This window comes from Hippopotamus amphibius, chromosome 9 (genome assembly GCF_030028045.1).
Source record: "Hippopotamus amphibius kiboko isolate mHipAmp2 chromosome 9, mHipAmp2.hap2, whole genome shotgun sequence".
Classification (NCBI taxonomy): Eukaryota; Metazoa; Chordata; class Mammalia; order Artiodactyla; family Hippopotamidae; genus Hippopotamus; species Hippopotamus amphibius.
In genome coordinates this window covers 97,476,962-97,494,680 of record NC_080194.1, presented here as the reverse complement: position 1 = coordinate 97,494,680, position 17,719 = coordinate 97,476,962, and the positions used below count along the sequence as shown (strand labels likewise).

The 17,719-nt window shown below is 38.8% G+C and overlaps 1 protein-coding gene across 10 annotated transcripts in view; it reads left to right on the top strand.

The window, feature by feature from the left end:
* LOC130861216 (carotenoid-cleaving dioxygenase, mitochondrial) overlaps window positions 1-17,719 on the top strand; it is a 62,966-nt gene that overhangs the window by 3,008 nt on the left and 42,239 nt on the right. For 7 of the 10 annotated variants that reach the window (XM_057749837.1, XM_057749843.1, XM_057749841.1 and 4 more), the window contains one exon: window positions 487-1,189. In XM_057749837.1, the coding sequence (XP_057605820.1) occupies window positions 487-631 (145 nt within the window). In that variant the 3' untranslated portion in view covers window positions 632-1,189. Of the gene's footprint in view, window positions 1-486; window positions 1,190-3,430; window positions 3,602-7,748; window positions 7,954-17,719 lie in introns of those variants that run through there. The other 3 variants (XR_009055549.1, XM_057749836.1, XM_057749844.1) reach the window with 2 other exon arrangements.

The window sequence follows — 17,719 nt, the reverse complement described above, 5'->3', positions numbered from 1 at the left end:
TTATGAAAAAACTTCTAGAAAAATACCATTGGGTAAAGTTAACCATAATAAAAGAGTGATACTAAAGATAAATATTTACATTTGTGAAATATTTAAGTATTATCAAGATGTATTTGAAGACTGAATTTTAATATTCTATTGGCTTGAGACTATTATGTTTTATAAAGTAATTTTTAAAACTACTGGACAGTCACTGTATTTGAATAATGGTTTGTGTTAAAATAATGTATGTAGTTTAATATTAGAATTATAATGTGTAAGATACACATTCTGCTGTGTCAAGGGATTTTGAGTAGTCAGAAATATTTGTGGAACTAATTTAACTTTTACTGAGCAGTGTTTGTAAGAGTTAAAGAAACTTTCTGATGTACAAAGCCATTTAAATGAAATAGCTAACAAATATAGCATAGTAAAGCACATCACTATGATAGTGTGTTTAGATGTTATGACTATTTAGTTTAATGTAAAACTTTTTTTCCTCATTAGTGAGAGAGCAGCAGTAGATGCATCTTATGTTGACGAGATAGATGGACTCTTCAAAGAAGCCAATACTATTGAAAACTTTCTAATACAGAAAAGAGAGCTCCTGAGACAGAGGTTTACAGTGATTGCAAACACACTACACAGATAAAATTGTGTACTTAAAATAAGCTGAGAATTTAAGCCCATTATTGTTGTAATGAAAGAATGATATTTGTGCTCTGAATGCTCTCCAGTTGTTAAGAAAATGTGTACCTTAAATATAGAAGGGGAAACTTCTTAAATTTCTTTTCTAGATTTAAAAGGGGGATTAAGCTGAACATTAGTATATGTAGCATTTCTTTTGAGAGTCAAATATTTGGCATATTTTATAAAAGTGTAAACAATTTAAATTGTATATGGATTCTCTTCTTTTTTTCTTAAACCTCCTAACCTTTCTTAAATTTCTAAAATAAGACTCAGTGAGTTAATTTGATAATATATGACAATATTGCACTTTTTCTTTTAGAGTATTTTGTTTAAATAGTAGATTGCTTTGGAGATTGTTTTAAGATGTTTTTCATGGTCAGCATTGAAAATAATGAAAAACCAAAAGTAGTTTGTCTAGTTTCTCAGTATGTAGTTAAACTGTGCTATTGCTATTTAATATTACCGTTTGATTATTTTCACTAGTATTATAATACATTGCTAATAAACATTTATTTTAAAATTATTGTCTTGTGGTAAAATAAAAACCAGAAATTACTAACCAAAACTTTATATGAATTGACTTTTTTACACATCACTCATATCAATGATATGGTTAATGAAGTGTATTTTAAAGCCTTAGCAGCTGTGTGGTATAGAATAAAGATTAGTGGTCCAGAAGTAGAGAGATTGGTTAAACAAGTCAATCTCAGTGAGTCATTTCAATCCCATTATAGTTCAGAAATTGAATTTGGACTAGGAAATCTCTAATATTTATCTAGCTGAAAAAATCCTCTTTGTTGGAAGGTACTGCTATGATTTTATTGGAAATTTTAATGTGTAATTATATGTGATAACTATATTGATCAGATTTTTAAAAATCGTGGCAGCCATTTTTCAATGATAGGTAATTCAATCTAGTATATGTGTATTTTGCCCATAGAAGCAATCACAAATTTGGACATATTTACAGGCAGTACCACAGGGAATTTGGTATTCCTCAGGTGGACAGCATGTTTGCCTTGCTGCCTTCTAAATGTTAAAATAAAGTCTCACTTCATATATACCACATAAAATAAATATTCATCCAAGAAAGGACTGAAAACAGTAAAATGAAAGAGTATTTACTAAAAATATTGGTTATTAAGTGGAAAAAATTATTTGGTTTGTAGAGGGATTTGTTAATGGCACAGGATAGGTTGGAGATCAGTGAAGATTAGAAATGGGATTTTTAAATACTAAATGCAATAGGAAGACTGTACTTGAGTTGATAAGACAAATCAGCTGAATTTTGAGTTGTGTTACTTTACAGAGTTCTTTAATGTTTAAATATGAAGATGACTCTGGTGGCCCATCATCATTAAGAAATGTTCTTGAGTTACTTTTTTCTAAGCATTTGTTATTAATGTGAAAGATAAGGCTAACATTGTTTTAGAGTGGAGTTTATATTATATTTGTTGTATCTTGATAGTGTCACCATTGTTCAGCATCTGGTTCTTCCCCATGCAGGTTAAATTTGATCATTTCATTGGGTGTGTATAAGACTGATTTTTAGTCACCTTATGTTTACTGGTCAGAACAGCTACCTCCTGTGGAAAAAAGTCTAATTAAGGCTTATTTTTTAATCAAATTTGATGTCTTTGGTACCAACCCACATGAGAATAATTATCTCACAACTGGAAATATGCTATTGCAGGAATATATTTGCCCTTTAATTTATACTTATTACTCTTTCATTTCAATAAAATTTCATAAGTTCATAAATTATTTTTCCCACTAATTACAAATCAAAATAGATATTGAATCTTTTTTGTACATTATGATCTTCTAGATACTGTGAGGAGTACAGAATAGTTTAAGATACTCTTTGTTCTCCCTTCTGACAAGTTTAACCACTCCTTTCTTGAAATACACTTAAGTATTTCCTATTTGCTAGGAAGACATGAAATGCCAATGTTGCAAGTATTTCTGTGGCACTGCTGTTAACTCCTAGTGGGAGTTACTAGAAGGCTTTGGGAAGGGGATCAGAGAGGTAGATTTTGAAATGGGTTTTTGAAAAGGAAATAGGGAGGATATTTCAGTCAGGGAAAAGTTTGTTCAAAGGCACAGAAGAACAAAAACATGTGGTAAGTCATTTTACTGGGCTGAGAATTCACAAAGGGGAATAGTATAGAATCTGTTCTCAGTTTGTAGCACAGTATTTTATACATTGGAGCTCAGAAATGTTTGTTAAATTAATAAAAGTATATATGGTTATTAGTTTTTTAAGAGCCTGTATAAAATTATATATGGTTATTAGTTTTTTATAGGACTTTATTCATACTAGATTGTTAGAGAATGTTTTGCAAATTAAGTGAATAGAAAAGAAAAGGAAAGATGAAATGCTAGAAAGGCAGAGAGACAAAGGATGAAAGGCAGGTTGTGGCCCTATTGTAGAGTTCTTTGTTGACAGATTAAATTTGGACTTTATTCTGTAAAGGAGGAGGCGATCTGAATGTTCAGAGAGGAGTGGCATAATGAAATTGATCCCCTGGGTCAACTGACTTAATTGTAGTGTGAGGACAGATTTGAAAGAGGAAAATTTAGGGAGGGAGACCACTATTGGTTGTCCAATTTCAGTATTTCTAACAGCCGTGTACTATAGATAGGTTGTTGGGATACTTGTCCTGGAAATGAGACTAAAGGAAATTGCAGGTGTGTTGAAGCCCCGCCCCTTAACCCCCCAGCCCCCACCCCCTTCTGTTCTGTCAGTGAGCCAGGGACAGCCCAGGAAGTGAGTGTTTCACTGCCAGTCAGTGTGAGGATTTGGGAATCACGGGATCTGCTGCTAATGAACTCAATATAAAAATGATTTTTCAAATCTTTCTACATTTTGTCAGCAATCTTTCTACCGCTGTAATTGGTTTCCTTTCTGTGATAGTACACCGGATTCCAGGTAGGGGATTTGCCCCTTCTTTCTCCTCTTTTTCCTTTTCCTATCAGCCTGAACTTAGATGTCTGTGCCTGTTTCCTGAAGAATACGAGGGGCTTCTGAAGTTTTCCAATCTGTGTGGAGCAGATTCAGGTGGCAAAACTGCAGCGCTGGGAATTAAAGAAGATTGAGTCAGGATTTGTTTAGTTGTTGTCAGGGAAACAGCTTTTCTGTTTGTATATTTTATACAACATAAAGGGGTGGGGTTCAGGGTTAAGGAATTCTCTTAGATCTGCAATAGGAAGAATATTCACTATTTAGAATTTTCTCATTTGAAAATCACTGCTACATGTTCTAATGTAAATGTTTGGTTCTTCTATTTGCACTCTGGGGTACTGCCTTAAAGCCTCTGTTTATTGTTTTGTAGCTTTCTCTTGTATCTACTAACTGTTGCAAGATTTATTCTTGAAATTGGCTGAGAGCTATTAGAAATCATACTGATATGCACTAAAAACTTTAAACTTATTTAATTCAATAATGTAGTGCTTGCTCTATGTGAGGCAGTGTGTTAGGCACTGGGGTGGAGATAAAAATAAGACCCTGTACTCAGGGAGTACTGGTAGTAGAGGTGATAAAGTGTATTCATATTTATCACACTAGATGGGATAAGACAAATGCCATAAGAGAGCTAAAACAGACTAAGGAGAATCAGTTCTTACTATATGAAATGGGGGTATTGTGTTTATGAAGCAGGTGACATGGGCACTGCATCTTGAAGGATGAGTGGGCACTGCATCTTGAAGGATGCATCACCTTAAGGAGACGAGAAATATCCTAGGTGAAGACAGGTGTACAGTTATGATGAGAAGAGACTGGAGAGTGGTCCAGTTTGGCTGGAGGTGAAGGTGTTAGTGAGAGGCAGAACTGGATGGGTAGGTTGGTGTGAGACTGTACAGTGCCTTCATCAATGCCTGGTCAAGTAGTTTAGACCTTATTTGGTATACAGTGAGGAGTCATTAGTAAAGGTTTTATGGAGGAATATATGATACAATCAGATCTGTGCTTCGAAGATTAATTTAGTAGCAGTGCTCCCTAATGCTTTTACATTATAGCTCACATAGAAAATGATAATATTTTTACTTCATACTGAACTAAATTGGATGGGATCTGGAACCCCATGAGCTGCTTAGAGCTGGAGGTGATTGACATGGGGCCTCTGGCCATCCTAAGGGCTAAGGGGATCAAGAGGGCCATCAGTTAGGAAGCTCTGGCATAGATGATAGCGTCCCTATCTAGTTTCAATTAAGAGGCTGTGATACTGTACATCTAAGAGGTTGTGAGGCTCTAAATCAGGACAGTAGAAAGGAAGTTACTGCTAGGTAAGAGAATATGAAGCATCAGTGCTTATGAGAACAGGTTCAGGCTGGAAAAAAATATTGAGGGAGCTGCCCAGGAAGGTGGATTGGTAAAAATCTTTACAAAGGATTTGGCCCAGGTACCCTTGCAAACTCCTGAGCCGTAGTAATTTATAATGGCTACCCTGTATCATCCCCTTGTCCTCTTCCTGGCATTGTGTGGGAATAGTCAGCAGAATTTAACCACTTAGTGAATGTTAGAGGGACAGTGAAGGAAGACAAATTCAAGTCCCACAGAGATTTTGAAGCTAGGTTATTTAGCAGGTGGGAAAATTGATTTGAAAGGGGGAAAATGAAAAATTCTCTTTTGACATGTTGAGAGTCACCTGTAAGAAATAATTGGTGGAAATAAGGGACTAGATCGGATAACCAAGGGAGAGTGCTGAGATTAAAGAGTAAAGGTCCAAGGTCTGACTTTAGGAACACATTCATGAGGTGATAAGAATAAGAACCAATAAAGGGAATTAACATTTGGAAATTATCTACTATTATATATTTAATTATGATAGACATGAACAGGAAGTTTTATCTGCCTTTTATTCTCATTATCCACATTTTATCATTGGAAAATCTGAGGCTCACAGTGATTAGTAACTTACCCAAGGTTGTCAGCTAATAAGTAGGAAGTTGGCATAAATCAAAGAGGGAGAAGGAAAGTTAGAAAAGTGTAATGTCTCAGAAGCTAAGAATAGAAAGGGGTTTAAGGAGCTGTTGACTGCAATACCAAGCACTATGGAAAATATGAAGAGTATGTAATAAACTGCCACCAGCATGCTATGGAGGACAGAACATATAAACATGTAAATATTTTGTAAAATTTAAAATGGTTTAAATTCATGAATCTCTATTCAGACAAATGGCCAATCAGGGTATTGAGTTTACTTCTGCTTAAGTAAGAGGAGTATAATATCTGACCTCAGGGAATTTATTTTAATCTAAGAGGGAAAATAAGATAAATATGCATAATAATAATAAAAGTAGTAAGATAAATACCAGAAGGTTTCCTTTCCTAAGTTTTCAAAGCATCCTCTTTATACCTCTAATCTTGTGGCTTTCAAATTTTATTGGGTTGGCCAAAAAGTTCATTTGAGTTTTTCTGTAAAATGTTATGGAAAAACCCAAATGAACTTTTCGGCTAACCCAATAGTATGCCTAAGAATACCTGCTTGCCCTACCTCAGAGATTCTGATTTATTAGGTCCAAAGTGGGGTCCATGAATCTGCACATTAGCAATAACACCAGGTATTTCTGTTACAAGTAGAACCCAGAACAGACCTTGAGAAATAATGCTCAAACAAAACACTGACTACGGTATAAATGATCTACTTGTTTGTCTGTTTCCTAGGCAGTGAGTTCCTTTACATCAGACTTCTAATACTTTTTATCCCTCAGCAGTGCCTACCACTTTGTTGAATGAATAAATAATTCAAAGAAAGAAGACATTATATCTTGTTGATTGGTCATTAAAAGCTACATAAATAATTATAGCTAACATTGTTTGAGTATTTACTATGTTCTAAAAGCTTAATATAACCTAACTTGTTTGTTGTTTATAGCCTTAGGAGCAAAAAGGATTATTATCCCCATCTTAGAAGGAGGAAGCAGCACAGAGAGGTGGTCTTCCTTAAGGCTAATTATTTGGAATATGGCAGCCCACGATTTGAAACCAAGCATTCTAGAACCAGTCAGAACCTGGGCCCACACCCTTAAGTATTATACTATGCTGCCTCTTAAAGGAAATAGCGTTTGAGGTAGACTTTGAACAATAGATAAAATTTCCTTAGGGATAGATTAGTGGGAAGGACATTCAGGGTGAAAGTGAATTTTCTTTGAGAAATCAGAAAATAGTTGGGTTTGACCAAATTGTTACTTATAGGAAAGTAGAAAGTCTAAAGTGCTCTAAACTGAATTTTTGAAAGATTTGAAGGAAGTGGGATAATAGATATAGTCTTTGCTAAAAGAATAGTGTCTCTATGTTTTAGTTTGGTTTTCTAGTTTAAACTTCTATATCACTGTTAAAGTTTTATGAAATAAAATAAAGTACTATATTTTATAGTATCTAATTAATTATGTACTTGACTACACCTCTGTGTTAGAAAATACTGCCTCTGAACACTGAATAAATATGAAATAATAGGGATAATTTTCAGCTCTCCTTATAAAATAATGATTTTTTTGTGGCTTTTGAATTTCAGACCAGGTGTCACTGCATAATTTAATTTATGACACCTTTTCCCCAGAAAATGCCATATTCATTCATGTGCATACCATTAAAATAGCAGAAACTAAATTGTAGATCCTGTTAAATTCTCGTAAATCACTATGAAATCTTTGGGATCACATTGTGGCGTATCTAAAGTACTGAGGTCAATGTAATTATGATAATATTGAATGGTGGGCATTTTTAATTATAACAATGAGGTGTAGCTATTAGTACATCTGTGGTTAGCATGTGGATTCAATCTTGTGATAAGACCAGCATTGTTCAACTATAAGAAATGACAATAATGGTAAAGTCCTGAGTTAATTCTTAGGCAGGTTTGTACTGCAAGAACACAAAAAGGATTGTTGAGGTTCAAAAATGGAGAACCAAAGAGTTGGTGTTCTGAGAATGAGGAAGGAAAGGAATTTGGAGACTGTATCTGGTATTAGGTTTACATTTCCCTTACCAGTAGATGAGATTATTGTCTATGGAAAAACAGGCATGTTCATAGAAGATTGGTAAAATTTTTGTGTTTTTGATTTCCTCTTCACAGTTTTGAAGAAGTACATGGAAAATACTCATCAGAAAAAAGTGATTTTCAGTAAGCGGAAGAATCTTCCATGTATTGCACCACTTCTAACTACAGTGGAGGAGACTCCACAGATCATCTCTGCTCAAGTCCGGGGACATTTTCCTGAATGGCTCAATGGCTGTCTACTTCGAATTGGACCTGGGAAATTCGAGTTTGGGAAGGATAAGTAAGCTTTGATTTTGGAGAACAATTTGGATTTCTTAGCACGGGGTTGGTTCTATGGAATATGCATTAATATCTGCTTCCTCTCTGGGGCTAACATTGCCATGCAATCCCTTTGATTACAGATGAGGAAACTATAGTCTACAGAAAAAAAAAAATGGAGATTTAATTCTTTTTTAAAAGTCCTGACTTTTCTGCCTTGCAGAATATTGTAAATTTTAAGTCGTCAAAGTTTGTGCTGAAAGAGAAGTGTCAGGAACTATCTGTATCACTGTGGAGCTCTGTTTCATCACAAGTTCCTGAAGGAAGGGGCAATGTCTTCACCTCATACCACTCCCTTACCCTGTACTCCCCAGACACAATGGCTCTTTCAGTTCCTCAAACCAGGCATGTTTATTTTTGCTCAGGGTCTTGGCATTAGCTCGGTCAGCTCTCTTCTCAAGTCTGATTCTTGTCATTCAGATATCAGCTCAAATTTCACACCCTTTGAGTCTTCCCTGATCTCCCAACCTAAAAATGCTACTATTTTTTATATTGCCTATTTTAATTCTCTGTATTATCAATATCTAGTATATTTTTGTTTATTTATTTATTAGCTGTGTTTCCTCACTAGATAGCAGTTCCATGGCGGCAGGAACTTCTTGTTCAACCCCTGTCGCCAATATCTAGGATAGTGCCCTGTACTTAAATAGCACTCAATAAATATATGTAAATAATTGAAGAAGCCCAATAACTCTTTAGTGAATCATTTCTCTGTGTGTCTGTAGGGACATGAAGTGATGTGAAGAAACCACTATGGTCAGGAACAGATCTACTTTGCTTTAAACATTTTTAAAATATTTGAAACTTCTTTTTTTTCGTTGTGAAAGTTTTTACCTGTATAAAAATTTTTGAAATATAGAACAGAGTGAGGAAAAAGTATGTACCATACCCTCTGTTAGCACTTTCATGTGTTTCCTGGTAATCTTTCTCCCATCTCTATAGATTTACTTTATTTTTATTTTTTATTATTTTTGTTTTGTTTTGTTTTCTTCAGATCTTTATTGCAGTATAATTGCTTTACAATGTTGTGCCAGTTTCCACTGTGCAACAAAGTGAATAAGCTGTGTTTATACATATATCTCCATATCCCCTCCCTCTTAAGCCTCTCTCCCACCCCCACTATCCCACCCGTCTAGGTCAACACCAAGCATTGAGTTGATCTCCCTGTGCTATGCAGCAGTTTGCCACTAGCCTTCTTCTTCTTTTTTTTTTAAGTTTATCTTCTATCACTTTTTTTTAAGCTCTTTATTGGACTATAATTGCTTTACACTCTTGTACCAGTTTTTGAGGTACACCAAAGTGAATCAGCTGTATTTATACATATATCCCCATATCCCCTCCCTCCTGAGACTCCCTCCCACCCTCCCTGTCCTGGCCCTCTAAAGCATCACCCAGCATCCAGTTGATCTCCCTTTGTTATACAGCAACTTCCCACTAGCTATCTATTTTACAGTTGGTAGTGTAAATATGTCTATGCTACTCTCTCACTTCATCCCAGCTTCCCCTTTGCCCCCCACCCCAGCCCTGTGTCCTCAAGTCCATTCACTACATCTGCATCTCCACTCTTGCCCTGTCACTGGGTTCATCAGTACCATTTCTTCAGATTCCATATATATGACAGCATGCAGTATTTGTTTTTCTCTTTCTGGCTTACTTTGCTCTGTATGGCACTCTCTAGGTCTATCCACCTCATTACATATAGCGTACTGTTTAGTCTCCATGTGTTTGTATTTTTTACAGATTTTTTCCTGTAATTGATAGCTAATCTCATGGCATTGTGGTCAGAGAAAATGCTTGATACGATTTCAATTTGTTTTGAATTTACCGAGGCTTGATTTGTGACCCAAGATGTGATCTATCCTGGAGAATGTTCTGTGTGCACTTGAGAAGAAAGTGTATTCTGCAGTTTTTGGGTAGAATGTCCTATAAATATCAATTAAGTCGAGATGGCCTAATGTGTCATTTAAAGCTTGTGTGTCCTTATTTATTTTCTGTTTGGATGATCTGTCCATTGATGTAGGTGGGATGTTGAAGTCTCCTACTGTTTTTGTGTTACTGTTGATTTCCCCTTCTATGGCTGTTAGCATTTGCTTTATGTATTGAGGTGCTCCTATGTTGAGTGCATAGATATTTACAATTGTTATATGTTCTTCTTGGATGGATCCCTTGATCATTATGTAGTGTCCTTCCTTGTCTCTTGTAATAGTCTTTACTTTAAAGTCTAATTTGTCTGATATGAGTATTGCTACTCCAGCTTTCTTTTGACTTCCATTTGCATGGAATATCTTTTTCCATCCCCTTACTTTCAGTCTATATGTGTCCCTTGGTCTGAAGTGGGTTTCTTGTAGACAGCATATGTTTTTGTATCCATTCAGCCAGTCTGTGTCTTTTGGTTGGAGCATTTAATCCATTTACATTTAAGGTGATTATTGACATGTGTGTTCCTATTACCATTTTCTTAATTGTTTTGGGTTTGTTTTTTGTAGGTCTTTTCCTTCTCTTGTGTTTCCTGCTTAGAAAAGTTCCTTTAGCACTTGGAAGGCTGGTTTAGTGGTGCTGAATTCTCTTAACTTGTGCTTGTCTGTAAAGCTTTTGATTTCTCTGTTGAACCTGAATGAGATTCTTGCTGGGTAGAGTATTCTTGTCTGTAGGTTTTTTTCTCAGGACTTTCAGTATATCCTGCCACTCACTTCTGGCCTGCAGAGTTTCTGCAGAAAAATCAGCTGTTATCCTTATGGGTTTTCCCTTATATGTTATTTGTTGCTTTTCTCTTGCTGCTTTTAATATTTTTTCTTTGTGTTTAATTGTCATTAGTTTGATTAACAGTGTGTTTCTCCTTGGGTTTATTCTGTATGGAACTCTCTGTGCTTCTTGGACTTAATTATTTCCTTTCCCATGTTGGGGAAGTTTTCCACTATAACCTCTTCAAATATTTTCTCACACCCTTTCTTTTTTTCTTCTTCTTCTGGCATGCCTTTGATTTGAATGTTGGTGCGCTTAATGTTGTCACCAAAATCTCTGAGACTGTCTTCCATTCTTTTTATTCTTTTTTCTTTTTCCTTCTCTGTGGCAGTTATTTCCTCCATTCTATCTTCCAACTCACTTATTCATTCTTCTGCCTCAGTTATTCTGCTGTTTATACCATCTAGAGTATTTTTAATTTTGGTTATTCTGTTGTCCATTACTGTTTGTTTGCTCTTTAGTTCTTCTGAGTCCTTATTAACTGTTTCTTGTATTTTCTGTATTTTGTTGTCGAGATTTTGGATCGTCTTTACTATCATTACTCTGAATTCTTTTTCAGGCAATTTTCCTATTTCCTCTTCATTTATTTGACCTTGGGTATTTTAACTTTGTTCCTTCATCTGTGACATATTTTTTTGTCATCTCATTTTCCCCCCACTTTGGATGGGTGGGATTGTGTTCCTGTCCGACTGGGTGTTTGGCCTGAGGTTTCAAGCACTGGAGTTTGTAGGCTGTTGAGTATAGCTGGGTCTTGGTGTTGAGGTGAGAACCTCTGGGAGACCTCACTCTGATGAATATTCCCTGGCAACTGGGTTTCCCTGTTAGTGCAATGTTTTGGACTCAGAGCTCCCACCTTAGGAGCTCAGCCCTGACCCTGGGCTTGTGAATCAAGATCCCACAAGTTGTGTGGAGTGGGAAAATGAAAAAAATTAAAAAAAAAAAGTAGGAGAACAGCAGAACAATAGCAAGATAAAAAATATGATAATAGGAAACTAACAGATGTGTTAGAAAAAATAAAAAAAAAAAAGGTGGAGCAACAACTGGAAGGTAAAACAACTGCAATAGCCTAAGTGAGGAGGTAGGAAGAGAAAAAAAAGAAAAAGAAAAAAAAAAGAAGAAAAAAAGAAAAGCCAGAAAAGGCCTTGGCTGTGGGAGCAGGGCATAGACAAGTGTGGGGATGGGGCTTAGACAAGGGTGGGGTTGGGGAGGGGGAGGTTAGGCACTGGGCAGGGCCTACACTTAGAAAAGGCCCTGGGGGTGGTGGGGAATGGGGCTTAGGCCCAATGAGGCAGAGGGGCCCAGGAATGCCTCTGGTCCTGGGGGCAAAGGACCAGGTCAAGGTACCCAGTGGGCTCCCTGGGCTCGAATTGGTGGGAGAAATGCTAGGCACCTCCCCTAGTCCTCCAATCTCGGAGGGTTCCTCCCCCTTGGGTTCTCTTCTTCCTCACCCCCTCTCTCCTATTCCCCTAGGACCCTCACAGCTTCAGGGGGCACTGGAAGGCAGGAGACCAGACTCTGATGCCCAACAGGCTTCCCAGGGCCAAGTGGGCTAGGGTAACACTTGCAGCACTTCCCCAGTTCTCCCAGTCTCATAGGGTCCCTGTCTGCCTCTCTTCCTTTCCCCTGCACCCCTACTCTCCTAGGTCCCAAGCAGCTGGAGGGGGCCCTGGAGTGTGAAAGACCAGGTCCATGAGCCTAACAGGCTTCCCAGGGCTAGTAGGCAGGGGAAATACCTTCCCCGCTTCCCTTGATCCTCTGATCCCAGAAGGCCCCCTCCCCTGCCCGCCTCTCCTCTTCTCCCCTTCTTTCCTTCTATACTCCTAGGACCAGTGAGACCTAGAGGGGCCCCTGGAGGACCAAAGACCAGGCCTGGGGGCAAAACAGGCCTCCCGGTGCCAAGTGGGTAGGGAGATTTTCCGCAGCATCTCCCCTGATCCTCCAGTACTGCAAGGTCCCCCCCACCACTGTGTGCCTCTCTTCCTCTTCTCCTCTCCTCCCTCCCTCCCACGCCTGTATGACCCACTCAGCCAGAGGGACCGAGGGACCAGACTTGGGAGCCCAGCAGGCCCGCCAGGCCCAAGTGGGCAGGGGAAAGGTCCTCTGCATCTCCCCTGGTCCTCTGCTTCTGGAACATCCCACCACCAGTCTGCCTCTCTTCCTCTTCCCCTGCCATGCTCCAACCTCCGCGAGGCCAATGCATCTGGGCGGGGACCCTGGAGAGTTGGAGACTGGGCCCGGGAGCCCAGCAGGCTTCCCAGGCCAGTGGGCAGCGGAAATGCCTTCCGCTCCTCCCCTGATCCCCTGATCCCAGAGGGTCCCTCCCCGCTTCCGCCTCTCTTCTTTTCCCCTCACTGCTTCCCTCCTGTACTTCTAGGACCAACGACTGGGAGGAGCCTTGGAAGGTGGAGGACCCGCCCAGAAGAAATATCTGGTGGCGCCTCCCCTATTCTTCTGACCTGGAGAGATCCCTTCCTACCCCCACTGTCTGCCTCTCTCCCTCCCTCCCCTCACCCCTATGCCCCCAGGACTCTCATGCTGGAGGGGGGCCCAGAGAGTGAAGAATCAGGCCTGGGAGCCCAGTTGGCCTCCTTGGCCAAGAGAGCAGGCGAAATGCCCTCTAGCCTCCCCCGTCGCCCAATTTCAAAGCCCCCACCCCCACCTGTCTGCCTCTCCGCCTCCTCACCCCTCCTCCCTCCTTCCCACACTCCCAGAACCCAAGCAACCTGGAGGGGACCTTGGAGGGTGGAGGACCCCACTGGGGAGCCCAGCAAACCCTGAAGCCAGGGAGCTCAGCAGGCCTCTTGGCCTCCAGGGCGGGAGAAACCCAGTTGCGGTTTCCCGATCTCCCCAGCCCCCAATGGTCCCTCCAGGCGGGAACCTTCCCCCTCACCCAGCCACCCCCCTGGGGCACTGGTCCTGTCTGGCTTCCCCTTCCCTGCCCCCCTGACTTCCCCTAGCTCCTACCTGGTTGCTCTGGGGTTCCTGCGGTCTGCTTGGGCCTGAGGTCCCCCGCCGGCCTCTGGCAACTCTATAGTTTTACTTTAAATAATCACAGTCATATGTAGAATTTTTTTTAGTGAAGTATAATTGACATATAACACTAGTTTCAGGTGTACAACATAATGATTCAATATTTGTATGTATTGTGAAATTATCATCACAATAAGCCTAGTTAACATTCATCACCATACATAGTTACAAAAAGCTTTTTTTTTTGATGCGAACTTTAAAAAAAAACATTTATTTATGTATTTATTGGCTGCGTTGGGTCTTAGTGGCTGCGTGCGGGCTTTCTCTAGTTGCAGTAAGTGGGGGCTACTCTTTGTTGTGATGCGCGGACTTCTTTTGTTGCAGAGCATGGTCTCTAGGTGCACGGGCTTCAGTAGTTGTGGCACACAGGCTTAGTTGCTCCCCGGCATATGGGATCTTCCCAGCCCAGGGATCAAACCTGTGTCTCCTGCATTGGCAGGCAGATTCTTAACCACTGCACCACCAGGGAAGCTCATAATGCAAACTGTTAAGATTTACTCTCTTAGCAGCTTTCACAGAGGCAATACAGTATTATTAACTACAGTCACCATGCTGTACACTACATCCCTTATCTATTTTATAACTGGAAGTTTGTACCTTTTCATCTCTTTCGTCTCTTGCAATCACCAGTCTCTTGCAACCACCAATCTATTTTCTGTATCTATGAGCTTGTTTTCTTTTCTTTTTTTTTTAAGATTCTGCATATAAGTGAAATCATATGGTATTTGTCTTTCTCTGTCTGACATTTCACTTGGCATAAAAGCTATATTCATGTTGCAAATGGCAACACTTCCTTCTTTTTTTATGACTGAGTAGTATTCCATTGTATACATAGATGCCACAACTTCTTTATGAATTTATCCATCCATGGGCACTTAGGTTGTTTCCATATCTCAGCTATTGTAAATCGTGCTGCAATAAACATGAGGGTGCATATATCTTTTTGAGTGAGTGTTTTTGATTTTTTTGGATAAATATCCAGAAGTGGAATTGTTGGATCATATGGTAGTTCTATTTTCAATTTTTTGGAGAACCTCCATACAGGTTTCCGTAGTGGCTGTACCAATTTACATTTTCACCATGAATGAGTGAGTGTTCTCTTTTCTGCACATCCTCCCCAACACTTGTTATTTCTTGTCTTTTTGATAATAGCCATTCTAACAGGTGTGGGATGGTATGTCATTGTGGTTTTGATTTGCATATCCCTGGTGATTAGTGATGTTGAACATCTGTTCATGTACCTGTTGACAATCTGTATGTATTGTTTTGGAAAATGTCTATTCAGATCTTTGGCTCATTTTAAAACCAGGTTTATGTTTTTTTGCTATTGAGTTGTATTGAGTTTTTTATATAATTTAGATATTAACTGAACTTTTTTGCCCTCACTTAAAAAAAATTCGTACTGTCACAAACCTTTTTATTTCTGTTGCTACGAATTCTGAATGACTATTACTTTTAATGGTTGGATGATATTCCAGGAACTTTTAAAAAATGTGATAAAATATACATAACATAAAATTTACCATCTAAAATTTGCCAGTTGTTTCTGAGTGCACAGTTCATTAGCATTAAGTACATTCACACTGATGTGCTATCATCACCACCAGGTATTTTTCATCTTGCAAAACTGAAACTCTGTACCCATTAAACATTAACTCCCCATTCTCCCCTTCCCCAAGCTCCTGGCAACCACCTATTTCACTTTCTATTAGTTAAATCATTCCTGTGGGCCTGGTGGGAATCTGATCATGGTCCTGCTGTGCTTCTCCAGCGGTTGTTAGAAACAGATCAAGAATTAGGGGCATGTTTAAGATATATTTCTTGATAACCCAGATATTTTAATTTGCTGAACCTGTTGCATCTTGTCTTCACTGAATAATAGACTTATAAAATGCCAGTGCTAGAAGGAAACTAAATGCAATGTTCTTCCACCACCCTACCCCTCCCCAACCAGCTGCTGCAAGAATCCCTTAGGAAGTTACTTCAAATGCTTAGGGTAATGGTTGGGGGGCTGGGAAGGTAGGGGGCTGATTTGGAGGTAGAGAAAAAGAAAATGACTGAACTGGCCTATGGATGTCCTCCCCTCCACCCCCGCCCCCACCCTGCAGCCCTAACAGAGAAGCTCTACTTTTCCCTATTTTTATCTGGATTTCATGAAAGCTACAATTTGAAAGAAGATTATAAAGCAAAAAGGAGGAGGAAGAGGAAAAGAAAAATAAAACTGTTAGTTCACTGCCCAGAGGGTAACAGCTTTTACAAAAAGCACATGGTATTTCATCTGCCACAGAAGCAGCTTTAGTCACTTGTAAAACCAAGCAGTAGAGCTACTCAGGGCATGGGCTTGCACCGCAGGCCTCTTGTAAGATAAAGATCTTTGTGGGGGAAGGAAAGGATGGGTATGGTTGGTCCTCATAAATGTCTACTTTGTCCTTCAAATAAATACTCTTTCAGAGCCAGCAGTAGGCATTTATAGCAAGAACAAGATCTTGCCTGCCCCTTGTGTGAGAAGTACAGGTATCCTCAAGTTAAAGAGGAGACCAGCTAAGGCTTAGTTTAGTGGTTGGCTCCCAACTTTAATTGACTGACTGATTGATTTTCATGGGAGAGAGTTTTCTATTTTTAAAAGACATCATCAGTTATTTTTCTTATCATAATATACAACTTTCTCTTTTATGGCCCTCTAAGTCTCATTCATATCTTTCATGTCTTTTCAATAGAATTCTCTTGCAAATATTTGGGGGGGCATTTCTTTTTTTTTTTAACTTTTTATTTTATATTGCAGTATAGTTGATTAACAATGTTGTGATAGTTTCAGATGTATAGCAAAGTAATTCAGTTATGCATATACATGTATATATTCTTTTTCAAATTTTTTTCCCATTTAGGTTGTTGCAAATATTGAGCAGAGTTCCCTGTGCTATACAGTAGGTCCTTGTTGGTTATCCATTTTAAATATAGCAGTGTGTACATGTCAATCCCAAACTCCCTTACTGTCCCTTCTCTAAGTCTGTGAGTCTGTTTTGTCAGCAAGCTCATTTGTGTCATTTCTTTTTAGATTCCTCATATAAGCGATATCATACAATATTTCTCTTTCTCTGACTTACTTCACTCAGTATGACAATCTCTAGGTCTGTCCATGTTGCTGCAAATGGCATTATTTCATTCTTTTTAATGGCTGAGTATTATTCCATTGTGTATACATACCACATCTTCTTTATCCATTCCTCTGTTGATGGACATTTAGGTTTCTTCCGTGTCTAGGCTATTGTAAACAGTGCTGCAATGAACATTGGGGTGCATGTATCCTTTTGGACCATGGTTTTCTCCAGCTATATGCCCAGCAGTGGGATTGCAGAATCATATGGTGGCTCTATTTTTGTTTTTCTAAGGAACCTCCATAGTGTTCTCCATAGTGGCTGTATCAATTTACCTTCCCACCAACAGTGTAGGAGGTTTCCCTTATCTTCACATCCTCTCCAGCATTTATTGTTTGTAGTCTTTTTGTTGATGGCCATCCTGACTGGTTTGAGGTGATATCTCATTGTAGTTTTTATTTACATTTCTCTAATAATTAGTGATGTTGAACATCTTTTTGTGTACCTCTTGGCCATCTGTATGTCTTCTTTGGATAAATGTCTATTTAGGTCTCCTGCCCATTTTTCAATTGTTTGTTTTGATGATATTAAGCTGTATGAACCATTTGTAAATTTTGGAGACTAATCCCTTGTCAGGCACATCGTTTGCAAATATTTTCTCCCAATCTGTGGGTTCTCTTTTTGTTTTGTTTATGGTTCCCTTTACTGTGCAAAAGCTTTTGAGTTAAATTAGATCCTATTTATTTTTGTTTCTATTTCCATTACTCTGGGAGATGGATCGAAAAAAATATTGCTGTGATTTATGTCAGAGAGTGTTCTTTTATAGAGTCCAGTCTCACATTTAGGTCTTTAATCCATTTT